The 16,727-nt window shown below is 34.1% G+C and overlaps 1 protein-coding gene across 1 annotated transcript in view; it reads right to left on the reverse strand.

Moving 5' to 3' along the window:
- Positions 1-5,924: 5,924 nt before the first annotated feature.
- The window catches only part of ENPEP (glutamyl aminopeptidase), a 104,539-nt gene continuing 93,736 nt past the window's right edge, over positions 5,925-16,727 (reverse strand). The window contains exons 18-20 of the mRNA XM_061192049.1: positions 15,652-15,792; positions 7,738-7,816; positions 5,925-6,704 (exon numbers count right to left, since the gene is read on the reverse strand). Coding sequence (XP_061048032.1) covers positions 6,558-6,704; positions 7,738-7,816; positions 15,652-15,792 — 367 coding nt within the window. The 3' untranslated portion in view covers positions 5,925-6,557. The remainder of the gene's footprint in view (positions 6,705-7,737; positions 7,817-15,651; positions 15,793-16,727) is intronic.

The following is a 16,727-nucleotide window of genomic DNA, read 5'->3' on the forward strand; positions in this document are numbered from 1 at the left end:
ACTTTCAGGAGCTCTGAGGTGAAAATCCTTTCATCCTTGTATACCTTGTGAATGTCTTTATATAGCATCTAAAGGATAAATCTCTAGAAGCTGTATTGCTGGGTCAAAGGAAAAGCATATTTAAAATTGTAAAATATGTTGCCAAATTCCCATTTAAAACACTGTTCCAATCCACACTGCTACCAGCTGTGGTGAGAGGGCCACTTCCCCATCCCTGCATCAATAGTGTATTTTACCAATCTCTTTAGTTTTGGTTGATCTGGTAGGTGAAAAATGGTATCTCTGTTTTGATTTTGTGTATTTGGGGATATTCTTTCTCTTTTTTCAATTTCTGGGTGGCTTTTAAAAACATCTTATTGAGACATGATACACATACCATAAAATTCACCCATTAAAAGTGTACAATTAAATGATTTTCAAGGTTCATATATGTTATATCATGTATCAATTTCATTCCTTTTCTATAATATTGCATTACAGGTATATACCATCTTTTTTTTAATCCATTCATAATTTGATTTGTTTCATTTTTGACTATTACGAATAATGTTGCTATAACATTTGCATACAACTTTTTGTGTGGGCATATGTTTTCATTTTTCTTGGATTTATACCTTGGAGTAAAATTGCTGGGTCCTATACTAACTCTATGTCTACTATTTTGAAGAACTGCCAAACTGTTTTCCAAAGCAGCTGCAGCATTTTAAATTCCTACAAGCAATGTATGAAGGTTCCAATTTCTCCATATCCTTGCCAACAGTTGTTATTGTCTGTCTTTTTTATTATTGCCATCCTAGTGAGTGTGAAGTGGTATCTCATTGTGGTTTTAATTTGCATTTCACTATTGGTTTGTAATGTTGAGCATCTTTTCATATGCTTACTGGATATTTGTTTATCTTTAGAGAAATATTTATTCAAATCTTTTGCTCATTTTTTAATTGGGTCGTTTGTCTTTTTATTATTGAGTGTAAGAGTTCTTTATATATTCTGCATACCAGTCCCTAATCAGATATTTGATTTACAAATAGGGTTGTCATCACTTTCCTGATCGATTTACTTGCATTTTTAATTTTTTTTTTTTAGCAGTTTTGTAGTTTTAGCTTTTAGGTCTATGATGCATTTTGAGTTAATTTTTGTGTATGGTGTAAGAAAGTGGTCCAACTTTATTTTTTTGCATGTGGATATCCAGTTATCCCAGCACCATTTATTGAAAAGACTGTTTTTCCCCACTGTATTGTTTTGTCAAAAATCAAATGACCATATACATAAGTATTTATTTCTGGACTCTCAGTTCTATTCCATTGACCTATATATCTATCCTTATGGTAGTATCACCTTGTATTGGTTATTGTAGCTGTGTAGTCAGTTTTAAATTTGAGAAACGTGAGTTCTACAACTTTGTTCTTACTTTGAAGATTCTTTTATTTATTCTGTGTTCATTTCAATATGAATTTTATGATCAGGTTTTCAGTTTCTGCAAAAAAGCAAGCTGAGATTTTTTAGGGATCATGTTGAATCTGTAGGTCAATTTGGGGAGTATTGCCATTTTCACAGTATTAAGTCTTCCAATCTGTGAACCTGAGATGTCTTTCCATCTGTTTAGATCTTTACTTTTTTTTAACGATGTTTCCTAGTGTTAGGTCTATGAGTCTTGGACTTCTTTTGTTAAATTTATTCCTAAGTATTTTATCCTTTTAGATGGTCTTGGAACGTAATTAATTTTAATTTCATTTTCTTATTTTTCATTGCTAGTGTATAAAAATACAATTACTTTTTATATATTGACCTTGTATCCTGCAACTTTGCTGAACACATTTAGTGGTAATCATGTGTATGTTTGTGTGTGTGTGTGTGTGTGTGTATTCCTTAGGATTTTCTATGTGCAAGATCATGTCATCTGATAATAAAGATCATTTTCCTTTTTCCAATTTGTATGTCTTTTATTTCTGTTTCTTACATAATTTCCCTTGCAAGAACTTCCACTACAGTGTTAAGTAAAGTTGCAAGCGAGAACATCCTTGTCCTGTTACTGATCTTAGGGGCAAAGCATTCAGTCTTTTACCTATATGTGTGATGTTAGCTGTTGGTGTTTCTTTCTTTTTTTTTAAATTTAATTAATAAATTTATTTTTGTCTGCGTTGGGTCCTTGTTGCTGCTCACGGGCTTTCTCTAGTTGTGGCGAGCAGGGGCTACTCTTCGTTGCGGTATGCAGGCTTCTCATTGCGGTGGCTTCTCTTGTTGTGCAGCACAGGCTCTAGGCACGCAGGCTTCAGTAGTTGTGGCACATGGGCTTAGTTGCTCCACGGCATGTGGGATCTTCCCTAGGCAGGGCTCGAACCCGTGTCCCCTGCATTGGCAGGCGGATTCTTAACCACTGCGCCACCAGGGAAGCCCCCTGTTGGTGTTTCATAGGTGCCCTTTATCAGGTTGAGGAAGTTCCCTTCTATTCCTAGCTTGTTGACTGTTTTATCATGAAAGGGTGCTGGATTTTGTCAAACGCTTCTTTTGCACCATGGGTATGATTATGTGGTTTTTGTCCTTATTCCATCAACATAGTATATTATGTTGATTGATTTTCATATGTCAAAACAATCTTGCGTTCTTGGGTGAATTCCAGTTGGCACTTGGTCATGGTCTTTCATCATTTTTCTTTGTTGCTAGATTTAGTTTGCTAATATTTTGTGGAGGATCTTTGTGTATACATTCGAAAGGGATGTTGACCTGTAGTTTGGGTTTTTTTTTTCCTTATGATGTCATTGCCTAGTTTTGGTATCAGAGTTTTGGTATCTGTGATCTCATAGAATGAATTGAGAAGTTCCCTCCTCTCCTATTTTTTGCAAGTTTGTGAAGGATTGGTGCTAATTTTTCTTTAAATGTTTGGTAGAATTCATTAAGGAAGTCATCTGGTCCTGGGCTTTTCTTTGTGGGAAGTTTTTTTTTTTTTTTTTAATTACTAAATCTCTTCAGTTGTTATAGGTCTGTTCAGATTTTCTATTTCTTCTTGAGTCAGTTTGATAGTTTGTTTTTCTAGGAATTTGTTCATTTTGTCTCAGTTGTTGGCAACACTAATTTTGTTGGGGTATGGTTATGCATAGAGTTCTCTTTCTTTTTATCTCTGTAAGTTTGGTGGTGATGCCTCCTCTTTCATTCCTGATTTCAGTAATTTAAGTCTTCTCACTTTTTTCTTGGTCAGCCTAGCTAAAGGTTTGTCAATTTTGTTGTTCTTTTCAAAGAACCAATTTTCGGTTTCATTGTTTTCATTCTGAAATTCAGGCTAACAGAGCATCCTCTATATGAAACGTTGGGTGTAGGGTGGCAGAAGAAAAATGGCAAAACATGTGCTGACTCCGTATATTTCTGCCTGAAATCGACATAGATCACTTTCATTCATATTTCACCAGGCAAAAGCAGCATACCCATGTTAGACTTCAGTGGGGTAAGATAATCGAATTCTCTCCAGGGAGGGCCAGTGACTATTAATGAACAATAACATAATCTGACACACTGCCTTTCTTTAGTGCCTTTAGTTGCTTAGGTTTGGTTATTCCTGAACCCAACTTTATTCTCCAAACTGGTGTCTTAAATGGGGACTAGGAGATATCATAATAGTAACAATAATAGCATCTAATGTTGAGTGATTATCATTTCCCATACATGCGTCCTTTACATGTATTTTTGCATTTAATCCTCACAACAACTCAGTGAGGTAGTGATTATTTTTATCTCCACTTTATAGATGAGGAAACTGAACAATAGAGAGATTAAAGGCAAGTAGTTGAGATTCAAACTCAGGTCACTTTAATTTTAAAACACATGTTTCTACTTTAATATGTGGTTAAGTACATAGATTCTGGTGGTAAACTAACTAGGTTCAAATCCTGGCTTATGCCAGATACTATTTTTTGGCCTTGGGCAATTTTGTGACTTCTCTGTCTGTTTCTCCATCTGTAAAATGGGGATATTAACAGTACCTACCTCATGGGGTTTTTGTAAAGTTTAAATATAGAAATTGATGTATGTGGAGTGCTTGTGTTTAGAACAGGGCTTGGTATAAAAAGGAGTTTGCTATTATTAGTAGTATTAGTATTATTACTACTATCACTATTATCATTATTTAGCAAAGCTTTGGAAAGCTCCACTGGTTATCCTACTTTCTTCCTTCTGTTCCCTGCTTCTTAATCCCCTTTGAGAATTACCATTCTAGATTTCTGTTCCCACCTTATATTTATCTATTTTTGGACTAACATTTCACCAACATGGAGGGTAACTGTAGGAGGACCATTGTCTTCAACCCAGCTGTATATCTCTGCTTCCCAGAACTTCCCTGCTGGTCACTTTTATATTCATAGTTTATTATTTAAACTCCTACTTTATATTTATGTGGGTGCACAGCAATGATCTGCAATATAGGAATAAACTGCCTGGGGGGAGGCAATCATTATTACTGGCACTGCTTCTTGCTACATGACTTTGCTGATCATTTCTTCCAGTTAATTCTTTAAAGTTGATGGTTTACTGTGGTTTAATTTTGGATACAACATACTAAATTTTTTCCCTGCAAAAATCATGACACAACCAAGAATGCACAGTAGCAAACTGTTCTTAGCATAGATCTATCTATTGGTCATCAGCCTTTTTAAAACCAGGTACTGTTTGAGAAGGGCCTGATTGGCTAGTGGAGTCATAGCAAAGTGTGCACAGTTCTTTTTCATGTGGGCTAAAGAGAACTAAGCAATTAATTCTCAGTTTTAGTGCTTAAAGTGGAATGGAACAGAATGACTTGTAGGCAAGTTGGAATCTTGTTTCATTTACCATCCCCCTCAAATTTATATTTTTCTTTTAAGAATTTATTACATAAAGCAGAAGGATAAATGATCCCACTTCCTTATTTGTCCATTTGATACAATACATAGACTTCAAGTGCTGGTTTTGATTGCGGTCAATTTGAAGTTAGGGTGTTAATCCCCATGAGGATAGTGGGATTTTTTTTTTTTTTTTTTTTCCTAATGATTTATGATGTTAATGTGTTTTTTTCTTCTGAAGTAATTTAAAATAATACTTTAAAAGTTTTAGTCTGAAAATTTCTTCTTTTTTTGTCTTTTTTTCCCCCCAGTCTACATTTGAATTTGCCAGTTTAGCCATGTGGATTGAAAAGTGATAATTAAGAGACAGCGATAGGAGAGGTTACAAAATTTGAGAGTCCTTGATTAGGGCACATTTTTATGTAAAGTCAAAGCTAAGATTTTGATTGTTCCCATGTGCTTCAATTATCATCAAACCAATCTTAAATTATCTTATACTTCTGAAGGTTCCAAATAAATTTAGATTTCCAGATATAGCAGATTGGAACATAGTAATGTACCATCTTTTCTGCCTATTGGACTTGTATTGTGGATCTGCTAGGCATCAAGTGCCATATTAAACATATTCTTGCCACCAGCTTCTACAAAATTGATGTCTTTAATCAAGTCATGAATATAAATTTGATCAATGCTATTCTGTATGGATTAGGATCTAAGGATTTATGCATAAAAGTTATATATAAGAAGATATATCCTCACATATGCAGAGTCATGTTGGAGACATCCATGGGTTTCCTCATTTTCACACTTAGATTGCTAGGTTAGGTCAAAGCTAAATTCTAATTCCATATAGTTTTATGGAATAATCAGCCTTCTCTCTTTCCTAATCAGTTTCCAATTATTTAGCCCTTTTCCCCTAAAATCCATGGAGTAGAGTTAAGCACTATCTTCCCTCTAATTTCATAGCTTATTTGAAGGAGCTTTGTAGGGAATGGAGCAAGATGACAGAGTACCAAGCATGAAAAAGACTGGGTTCTTGAATCTTATTTGCCTCCTGCTAAATTATTTGGGGGATGCTGCAGTCATTATTATTCAAGAGTAAAGTGACACTGGAAAACAATGTATTTTTTCAAGGTAATCATTCAGATTTATTTTAAAAAGGAGAGGAGAGTTCTTCTTTGATTTTATAAGAACAAAGGTAACAGTCAGGCATTTCTTTGGCTAATTCGTGCAATCCTAGAGTAAAATTTAAGCCCAGGTTACTTTGATAAGATTTAAAGGAGTAAAACATAAGTGAATACAATGATATTAGATCTGTGTAATTCTGAATAATAAAATAAAGATTAAGATGATAATATTGGTCCCTCAAGTACTGGTATTTAAACTTTAAAAATCAATCAAGAGAGAAGATTAAGTGGTTTTTCTTTGGTACTAAAAATGTAAAACTAAGACCAAATTGTTCTATTTTCACAGATTTAAGATACAAAGAATGATATTTAAAGACATTAAAATGGCTATTAAATTCTCTTCAGTTTGTAAAGAATCTCCTATGAAGTACACTTAGAAGAAATCCCTGAGTACATTAACTACTCTATTAGTATCTTCCTTCATAAACAAAAAGGAACAATTTAAAGTACTTAGCAAAAGCAGTATCTATGTATAAGCCTCCCTCCAGAGTGCTTGTAAATTAGGCCACCAAATATTTAACAGGAGAAACAATACAGTCACAAAATTAAAATATGATATTTGAACACATTAACCATTCAAATCAAAAAACCAATTTCTTATGGTGTCTCTGTTTTGTTTTAGCCACTCGATATTGTTTTTCACTGTTTCCAGCACTTGCTGCCTAGGTTTTTCTCCTGCTCCAGCTTCTGGATATCTTTTGAAAAAGCTCTCCATCTATAAAAGAGAAGGAAATAATTAAGAAAGTAATTTTAAGCCCAATTATTCTTCAAGGATTTTCTTTACACTCTGGATTTATTTTCTTCTTCCCTGGACATTCAGTATCACTGAATAACATTGAGATACATTTTCTGGTGCATGATTTAGATTGAGCCCATCTCTCAGATTAGCAATCATTACCCATGGCTTTTGGACACCTGGCAGCATGTCACACAAAAAAGGCCCTGATGTATTGGGGAAGGAGAGCAGCACACTGGTGGCTGGCATGCTCTTTCTGCTTCCTCAGGTTTCTCAATTTTCTGCACATTCCCCAAGGTGTTCCCTGGAAAATCTGGTCTGTGGAATGATGGCTTTGCTTAGCCTTTCATTCCAGGAGTCTGGAGTATTTTAATACGCATTCAGTTCATTTATTGAGGGCTCATCAAAAAATCTCTGTTAAACTTGGTTCATTTTCCCTCTTCCCTCCAAAACCCTCCCCCAAACTCCACCATAGTAGTATTTGCTATTTATAAAAATAAGAATTATTTTGTTTCTTAATACAGAGGAATGTAACATTTCAGTATCTAATACAGGTACTGAAAATTCATACAATCTCTATTTGTGCAACATTAATGAATATTCCCTACCCCCCTGGGAATTGAGATATTTGAAATCTGAAAGATTTGGGCTTAGTTTTGAAATTCCAAAACTATGAATTCAGAAAGGAATCAAATCTTGACCAGCTTATCCCAGGATTACATTTACCTGGAAAGGGGAGACATATTGTTCATGCTTTGGTAAACCAAATGGTCTCATGGAGCCTTCTAATCCTCCCAAGGCCTCACGTTTCTCAACTTTTAAACTTTATTTATTTCTTGGTTGTTTGAATTTTTTTCAGTTTAGAAAAAACTAGGTGTACATTTAATTATATGTAAGAATTATTTCTTTTTTCTTGTCTTCTGGGATCTGAATAGAGGAAATATCACTTCTCCTTGAAAAAAAATTAATTCTGTTCCTTCCTTGACAAGTATAGAGGAATTTATCTTCATACCTGCCAGAGTTGTAGTTCAGTGTTGAATGGCTCTGCTATAGTGACAATCCGGCCAAGGTTTCTGTTATTGAGTGTATATCTGAAGAGAAATTTAGGGGAGGAAAAGGGTATATAAGTGCCCAGAACTTTAAATATTTTCTCTAAATGCAGATATATCCTTTTTATTTTGGGAGTTTTTAAAAAAGTAATTTTCAAAGTACAGAAAGTACAAAACACAGTAAGTAAACATATTTAATTTAAAATCCATTCAGGAGAAATTCTCAGCAAATTCTACAGTTCTTTTTGTAGACATATCCACACCACTTACTCAGAGATGGTAGACTGCTTGTTACTTTCCCCAAATCTGTTCTCCTTTTTTCCTGCACACATGAGAACCACAGTCAGATGACATTTCTCAGCCTTCCTCATAGCTAGGTGCAGACAGGTGACCCAGTTCTCATCAGTGGAATATGAACAAAAGTGATATGTTCGGGGCTTCCCTGGTGGCGCAGTAGTTAAGAATCCGCCTGCCAATGCAGGGTTCGAGCCCTGGTCCGGGAAGATCCCACATGCTGCAGAGCAACTAAGCCCGTGTGCCACAACTACTGAGCCTGCGCTCTAGAGACCGTGAGCCACAACTACTGAAGCCTGTGTGCCTAGAGCCCGTGCTCCGCAACAAGAGAAGCCACCTCAATGAGAAGCCCGCACACCACAACAAAGAGTAGCCCCGCTCGCCACAACTAGAGAAAGCCCACACACAGCAACGAAGACCCAATGCAGCCAAAAATAATAAATAAATAAATTAATTAATTAAAAAAAAAGTGATATGGTCAACTTCCACCTCCTTGCTTAAGTAAAGGGAAATTGCTTGCCTTGGACTTTTTTTTTTTTTTCCCCCTCCCCTTCTTCCAGACTTCAAGCACACAGAATAAGGTCAGACTACCCTAACAACTTGGAATGCTCACTTCAGGAGACCAACCTGAGTGAGAAATAATTATTTATGTCCTTTAAGCTGCTGCATTTCTGTGTTTCTGTTACAGCAGAATAGCTCTATCACCTTTGTCCTAACTAATACTCTATGTGTCTTCCTGCAGGTACAGGAATTTGAATATAGGCTATTTATTCTGCTTTCAAAAAGCTTTATTAGCTGCTTGCATATTTGGGGTTATGATCTATATCAGCCTGCTAAGCAAAGACACTTGAAGCTGAGTGCAAAGATAGCACTTTAGAGATAATATTCTATTCCTATCTCTTTTGCATTTTCTCTCTTAAAGAGCAAGAATCAGAAATTTCCTTATAGACCAAAATACAAATCATTGTAATACAGGTAAAAATTTCATCCCAATTAATCACAGTATAAGAAAAATAATCACAAGAATTATGTATAAACCTTGAACTGTTGGAATGTTGGGGAAAGATAAAGGAAAATATATCAATATATAAAGAGGTAAACAAATATTAGGAGAAATTTTACATTTAAAATTTATCACACAAGAGAAGCAGAAATCGTGAAATAAAACGTAATAAAGTTTGTCACATACACATTACAAAATTTTATACTAAAGAAAAACTGCCATAAAATTAAAAGTAAAAATTTATTATTTTGTTTTAAAAAGGGCAAATATTTTCACTATAAAAAGAACCCTTACAGATTGGCAATAGGGAGAAATATGCCAACATGAAATTAGCGAAGGAATGAATCAGCAGTTTTCAAAAGAAACGTAAAGAGAAAATGTACTAATGGAAACAGATGAAATGTTCTAATAATTATCCACAGTTTCAGTATACTAGGTCCAGTGTTCACTCTTATCACAGACACCATTGAATTTAAATCCATTATGTCTTTCATCTTTCTTCTCTTAGAAATCTAAGGCAAGCAGTTTCCCTTTACTTAATGTCATCAGCCATTATCCAAAATGTAAGAATCTCAGTCATCTATGATCAACACTGTCCTTATAATGTGTGTAACTTCTTGCCTCTGACTTAGCTGTCTAGAGCTGCCCAAGCTCTCAAACCCGCCACCTGGCCCTCTGGAACTGCCCCTTTACAGGGAATACTACTTATTTGGAGAATGTTTATTTTCCCACATCCTCCATACACCAGGTCAGAAAGGGAATTGGTGTGGTCATGCTCCCCATTGTGGATTCCAAACCATTATTCCTCCACTCTCTCTTTAAGAACCTCTGTTCCTTCAGGTTATTCCCCTTCATCTCATTTATGATACACTTTGGCACCTGACTCCTATCATCTTTTCTACTTCAGGCCATGATTTCAAGGTCCACATGGATGAAGATATAACAGCTTAGCGCCTTAGTTTCTTGACCTCCTCATTTCCAATGGTATTTTCTCCACTCTACTCCAGCCAATTCCCATCATCATGCCTTGTGATTATCCATAGGTACTCTGACTCTAAAATTATTAATTTATGCATGCTCCATGACATAATTTACCATTCACTTTCCACTATGACCATTCTTTGACTTTATCTGGATTTCTGACCCATTGACCATCCCTACCCCTACTTCTGGATCATCAGCTCTTCCTTTGCTTTCACTTGTTTCCTTATATAGTTTAGATTCCATGGTCTACCATTTTCAGTAACATTTTTGCCTAAGCCCTAAGCTTCCTTATATTTCAATAATTTGAGTCTGGCAAAACTCCAGCTTTGGGTGAAATTAACTGCTCATTTCCTTTGTTTGTACCAGGTGGACACATTCTGTCAAGGGAGGTCACCCAACTTTCCCCATATTGTTTCACTATAAATTCATGGCTGTCCATCTTAAATGGGCCCTTCACATTGACAATCCTGCATTATCCTGGTCAGCTCATTCTCTTTCTCTTTGAATTGCCTTTTGCAAATGTTTTCACTCTCTTAAAACCTCCAAACACTCTCCCTCTTCCCTTCCTCCTCAGATGATCTTGTCTTCTAATTCACAGAGAAAATACATAGTAACCTCTACATCTTTTAGCTTACAAACATATAAATATACCTGTTTTCCTTCTATCATCTGTGCTTTGGTTCCTATTTCTCCCTCACTTTCTCAAAAACATTAATTTTTAAAAAATCTTTTTCCTGTCTTACATATTAAATCTCTCACTCTTCACTGGATCTGTCTCATCAGCTTTTAAGTATATTAAACATATTAAAATATCTTCCATATAAAAAAAGGGAAAATCCTCTCCCTTGATCTAGCATCGCTCTCTTAATATCTTCTCTCACCTCCCCATTCATAGACAAACTTTTCAAGGGGCTTCTCTACATTTCTTGCTTCCATTGTCTTACTACTGACTGATACATTGATTTGCTTCCATTTGAGTTTTGCCCCCACCACTCCACTGAAAAACTCTTTCTGAGTTACCAATAAGTTTAATGAGCATTTTTATTCTTTGATTTATTCAAACTTTAAGCAGCATTTGACAAGGGACTCTAACTTCCTTGAAACAATCTCCGCTTTAACATCTCAAAGGAGACTCAAAAGGCAGATAGATATATATAGATATATATAGATATAGATATATATAGATAGATAGATATATCTGAACTCATGGTTCTTCTGCAAACCTTATCTTTTCTGGAAATCTAGACATTTTATTCTTGTCATCTCACTTGCCTCCCATTTCTAATCTGCCGAATTCTAAATGTTGTTCTTATCTTTTCATCTTCACCATTACATCCATAGTACAGTCTCTCACTATCTTTTCCTGGGACTACTCTAATAACTCTATAATTGCTTTCCCCAAATTTGCTCTGGTCTGTGCTTTACTTTACCACCAGAGCTAGCTTTTCAAAGTAAAATTGATCATTTTACTTTCTTACTTAAAACCCTGTAGTGACCTTATCATTCCTCTTAGAACAAAAGCCCAAATCTTAATGTGACCCTGAAAAACTTAGCCCTTATCTTTCCTCTTTTCTGATAGTAGGCATTCAGCCAGGAAAGCTTTGCCTCCTGTTCATATAATTCACTCCTGTCCTTCCTTCAGAATTCAGCTCAATCATCACTCCCTTAGGAAAGCCCTTAACCTTCAACTTCTCTTGACTTGGTCAGTTTCCCCATTACACTCTTTCAGTGTGCCCTGAACCTCTTCTATTTGTAGTTATTACAGTTTTAACTGTACTACATGTATTTGTGTGATTCTTTACTTAATATTGATCTTCATTATTAGACTCTAAGCTCCATGAGAACAGAGAACCAGACCTGTTTCTCCTTGTATACTGTTGTACCTTGAGTACCAAGCACTGTGCCTAGCACATAGTAGATGCTCCACAATATTTACAGGATGAAAGAATTATAATTTAAAATGAGATATCAGTTTTCATGTACTCAATTAGCAAGAATATTTTTAAATGACAACACTGAGTATTGGCAAGGGTTGGAAAAATAGGCAAAGTTAATAGTAAATTTTGTTGTGGATGACAGTTTTGCAGCATTCATCAGAAACTCTAAAAATGAACACATCCTTTAACACAGCAATATTACTTCTACTGTTATTTTTATCCCAAGGAAATTCTCAAGGATGTTCAAAGAGAACAGAGGTTCAGTTTCAAAGATGTTCATCAATACATCATTTATACAGTGGAAAGTTTGGAACAATTTTATTATCCAACAGATGGAGATTGGCTAAGTAAACTAAGATGTATCTACACATTGAAATATGGCTGAGAATTTAAAATAACATCGAAGAAGCGTACTTAAAGACATGAAAAGATATCCACAATATAGGATAATGTAAGAAAAAGCAGGTTATAAAACAATATGTCTAATATAATTCCATTTCTGTAAATTAATGAACAGCCATAGAAAAATGACTCAAGGAAAAACAGCAGTGTGACAACAGAGGTTATTTTTAGGTGGTGGGATTATGGGTGATTTTTGTATCCTTATTTTTGCTTATCTGCATTTTGTGCAAAACAATACACACCTATTTTATAATAAGAAAATTGAGATTTTAAAAAAGGAAATCACACTAAGTTCCTGTAATGATATTTTACAGATTCAAAGAAAGTCTGTTATTACAGGTAAGAAAACAGTTTTTCCAGTGACTTTCTATAATTTCTATAATATTCCTCTTCTGTTTTGTTCTTTGTGACTAAAAATTGAAGAATATATTTAGAAACTAGCAATGAATAGATTGAATAAAAACTGCAACTACCTGTATAAATATCAGAAATATAAAAACAAAATATGTTCATTCCAAGAAACCATCATATGAAGTTACCATTTAAGGGGAAATATGCTGTATATTTATCATATTGATTACTTTTAAAACTAAAATAAGGATTTAATTATATCTTAAATATTTTGAAAAATAATTATGTAAAAATAATCTTCTTGGATTTAATATTTATGTAAGTACTATTATGTTATCCAGAAGAAATGGTTTTGATGCACTTAAAACTTTTAGTTAAGTGCTTATTAAATTATTTTGTTTATGAGGTACTGTTTAAATGACTTCAGTCATGTCCCATTGACTTAATTTTTCATTCATAGTCATAAATTAAAATCAAACTTCATCACACCACACTATATTGGCATATTGAGTTCATTCAACTTCATAGTTTCATGTAAGAGTTTAGTGGAATAAACAAAAGCAAATAATAATTTCTGAAGTATCTTTGGAACTTTGTGGTTAAGTCTCAAACTGGAAAGCACATTAGTGGTGGGGCCATCAGCTGTCATAAAAATCACATAACAAAAGCTTTATAAAAAAGCAGCTTATTTATTTTAAGATGACAATAAATTGTTCAGAAACAAAGGCAGTAAAACCACACATTCTGAAGTCTGGAAAACATTTAAGAGTTTGAAAATATTTGGCTAACGCTTGGCTCATTTCTGTTTAATTTGTCTTATCCAATTTTAATGGGGAAATTATATTTTTTTCAAACTAACCATAATTAATATTGGGCTTTTTTGTATCTGACATGTGGATATTATATAATTTTATGTTTTAGGCTATTTGAAATAATATGTCATGAGAATTAGATCATTAGACTATGAAGAAATATTAAAAGCCTTGGGAGAGGGTTTTGGAACTAGCACTGCAAATAGTTCATCAATTTGTTTTTCCTGAAAATTTCAACATTAGGTCTAATAGATTTATTTTAAGGCCAACTGTTTATGACTTTATGGCAATGTAACACCTGTTCTTTTTCCTATTTCTTAATTCTTAAGAAGTATAACAATGAACTAATTTTTAAAAATGAAATATGCATTATTTGAAATAACTCACATGACAGCAATTCAAATAAGCCTTGAGAAATACTCTGTTTAATAAACAATAAGGAAGTACCCACTTTATTATGCAAAATAGAATATTATTTACTTATATTTTCACAATAATTTAATAGTAAGCATTGTTCTTCGTCTACATAGGTTTCTTACAGCATGTACCAGAAAGAAAGGTTGCGTAGTCTTTTCGATTAAAACAAAATACACAGTACATGTCATTAGGCATATATCTTTCAAAATGGAAAGTATTACCTTGCATAATATGAACTATTACCTCCAGATAACATGTTCTCAATAGGTAGATTTATTAATTCTAAACCAAATAGTTTATTGAAACAATTATAAACAGATGAACAGAGCATCATATACACACCACACACACACATACACAAGCATGCTAGTCAATCTTCATAGAAATGGATGAGCAGTTACATTCAATCGTTGCAAGAACACAAAAGGCAAACATTTATCACAAGTAAGCAAAAGCAATGTAGGGTATCTTTGTTGAGAGCTAGAGATATAATTTGGATCTCAGAAGGATAAGAAATGTGAATGAACATAATGGCACACTGGTTAATTGTAGAGTAGAAAAGAGTATAGAAATAAAAGTTATCTTTGCAGTTAGTATTTCTGATAAGGTGGTCATTATGCACTAGGCAGTGCTGAAGGGAAGACAGGAGAGATTAGGAGGAGATGACAGAGGCCATTTCTTGGTATGGGGATTACAGATGGTATAGTTCTTTGGTCAGTGTTTACATATTTGTTTGGGACATATAATCTATATTTTATACTCTGTCAAAGAAGTATCCTTTTAATGGAAATAAGCATTAAATTTAGAGGATCAAGACCAAGAGTGGCAACATTTCTTCCATATGAGGCTGAAGAAATAAGAAATTTAGGAAAGCATCTCTTTAGCTCATTTGCTCATCTCTTGTCCTTGCTACTTATTTTAAAATTGCGATTGCCCGGGAAATGTAGTTTGGTTTTAAGAAGGGAGGAATTGGGAGATTGGGATTGACATATATACACTATTGATGCTATGTATAAAATAGGTAACTAATGAGAACATACTGTATAGCACAGGGAACTCAATGCACTGTGGTGACCTAAATGGGAAGGAAATCCAAAAAAAGAGGGGATATATATATATGTATAGCTGATTCACTTTGCTGTACAGTAGAAACTAATACAACATTGTAAAACAACTATACTCCAATAAAAATTAATTTAAAAAAAAGAAATTTTCAAGATACCTAAAGCTTAATTGTCTGGTTAAGGATGGCAAAAGTTATCCGTATGAACTCAGTAAGATTTAGGGCTCTAATGGGAACCCAGGTCCAGGAATTATCATTTCATTTTCATTAAAAATTAATTGAGAACTAAATATGTGCCTGGCATTATGCTAGGTGCTAGCACAATAGGCAGAATTAACTTGTTTTAACCAAACTAAAAATAATGCTTAGTCATCTTTGCAGATTTCAAAATTCTATTGATCAGTTGGAAACACTACTCTCCAGAAAAGGAATTATGCTTAAAATTAACTAGTATATTTCTTCCCTGGAAGGAAAATACCATGATTCTTACCTCTGATAATATGCCATTTCAGATATTGTATAGATGTCAGAGAAAGCACAGAAAATAGAAAAAGAAAGAACTTGTAGATGGTATCAGACAAAGAGAACAATAAACCATTATCTGATCATCCCACCTGTTGACTAGATATTCCCAGTTGAGCTGTATCCAATTCCAGGCCATAGTCTTCCCATAGCTATTATATGAGATGTATCGAATGACTGTAAACACATCCTGAGTTTTAATAAGATTTGAGTCCTTGAGCAAATCCAGATATCTAAGAGAAGCCAAACAGAAACACAATTCAAAATGAACTTTTAGTGTTCACCCTTAGCTAAATTCCAATAGAACGTCGCTTTCATTCCAGTAATTCAATTCTTGAGTCACCAATTGACAAAGTCAATTAAGTAAGACAAATGATAAAACACAATTTAATATTTTCTAAAATATTTAACTGTTTTTAAAGAACAACCTCTAATTTTGAGGACTAGTGAAATGTAAACTTTAGGAACACTTAAATTATTTTGGAGGCACTAAAAACAATTAACCACAATTTCAACTATTAATTTAAAAAATTAATTGTATTTATTTAATAGAAGCACTTCATCCATTTTACCTGGTTATTCCATTATACTAAAAAAAACAAAACAAAACAGTAAATTAAAGGAAAGTACTTATTATTTTATATGGGATTACAGTTAAGTCTTATTTGCTCTTCCCTAGATTGTAAAAAACAACTTTCTAATGTAACTTGTATGGTTGGATTGGTTGGCTATAATTATGGTATAATGCAAATAAGTGCAAGATAAATTAAGTGACCAAATCAATAGATTTTTATTAAATTTATGCCATGGCTGTACCCAGAGGGAATATCTGAACATGCTCTGGTAAACTTACAGAAACTGCACTGGTGTGGTGGGCTCCTGAATTTTGTACAATTTATCTCTTATCCTCTAGTTCACAAGAGTCTTAGTAAGGCATCTAAGTACTTGCTAATTTTCTCATCATATACAGTTAGCACAATGCCATCAAAGTAATGAATCAATATAATGTTTTGTGGAATGTCAAGATGATCAAGTTCATGATAGACTATCTTAGGGCAGAGAGAAGGAGAATTCACATATAGCCCTAAGGTGAGATGGTGAAAGTGTATTGTTAGCCCTGCTAAGTAAAAGCAAACTGCTTCTGGTAGTCCTTACAGATTGGTTATTG

This window comes from Eubalaena glacialis, chromosome 5 (assembly GCF_028564815.1).
Source record: "Eubalaena glacialis isolate mEubGla1 chromosome 5, mEubGla1.1.hap2.+ XY, whole genome shotgun sequence".
Classification (NCBI taxonomy): Eukaryota; Metazoa; Chordata; class Mammalia; order Artiodactyla; family Balaenidae; genus Eubalaena; species Eubalaena glacialis.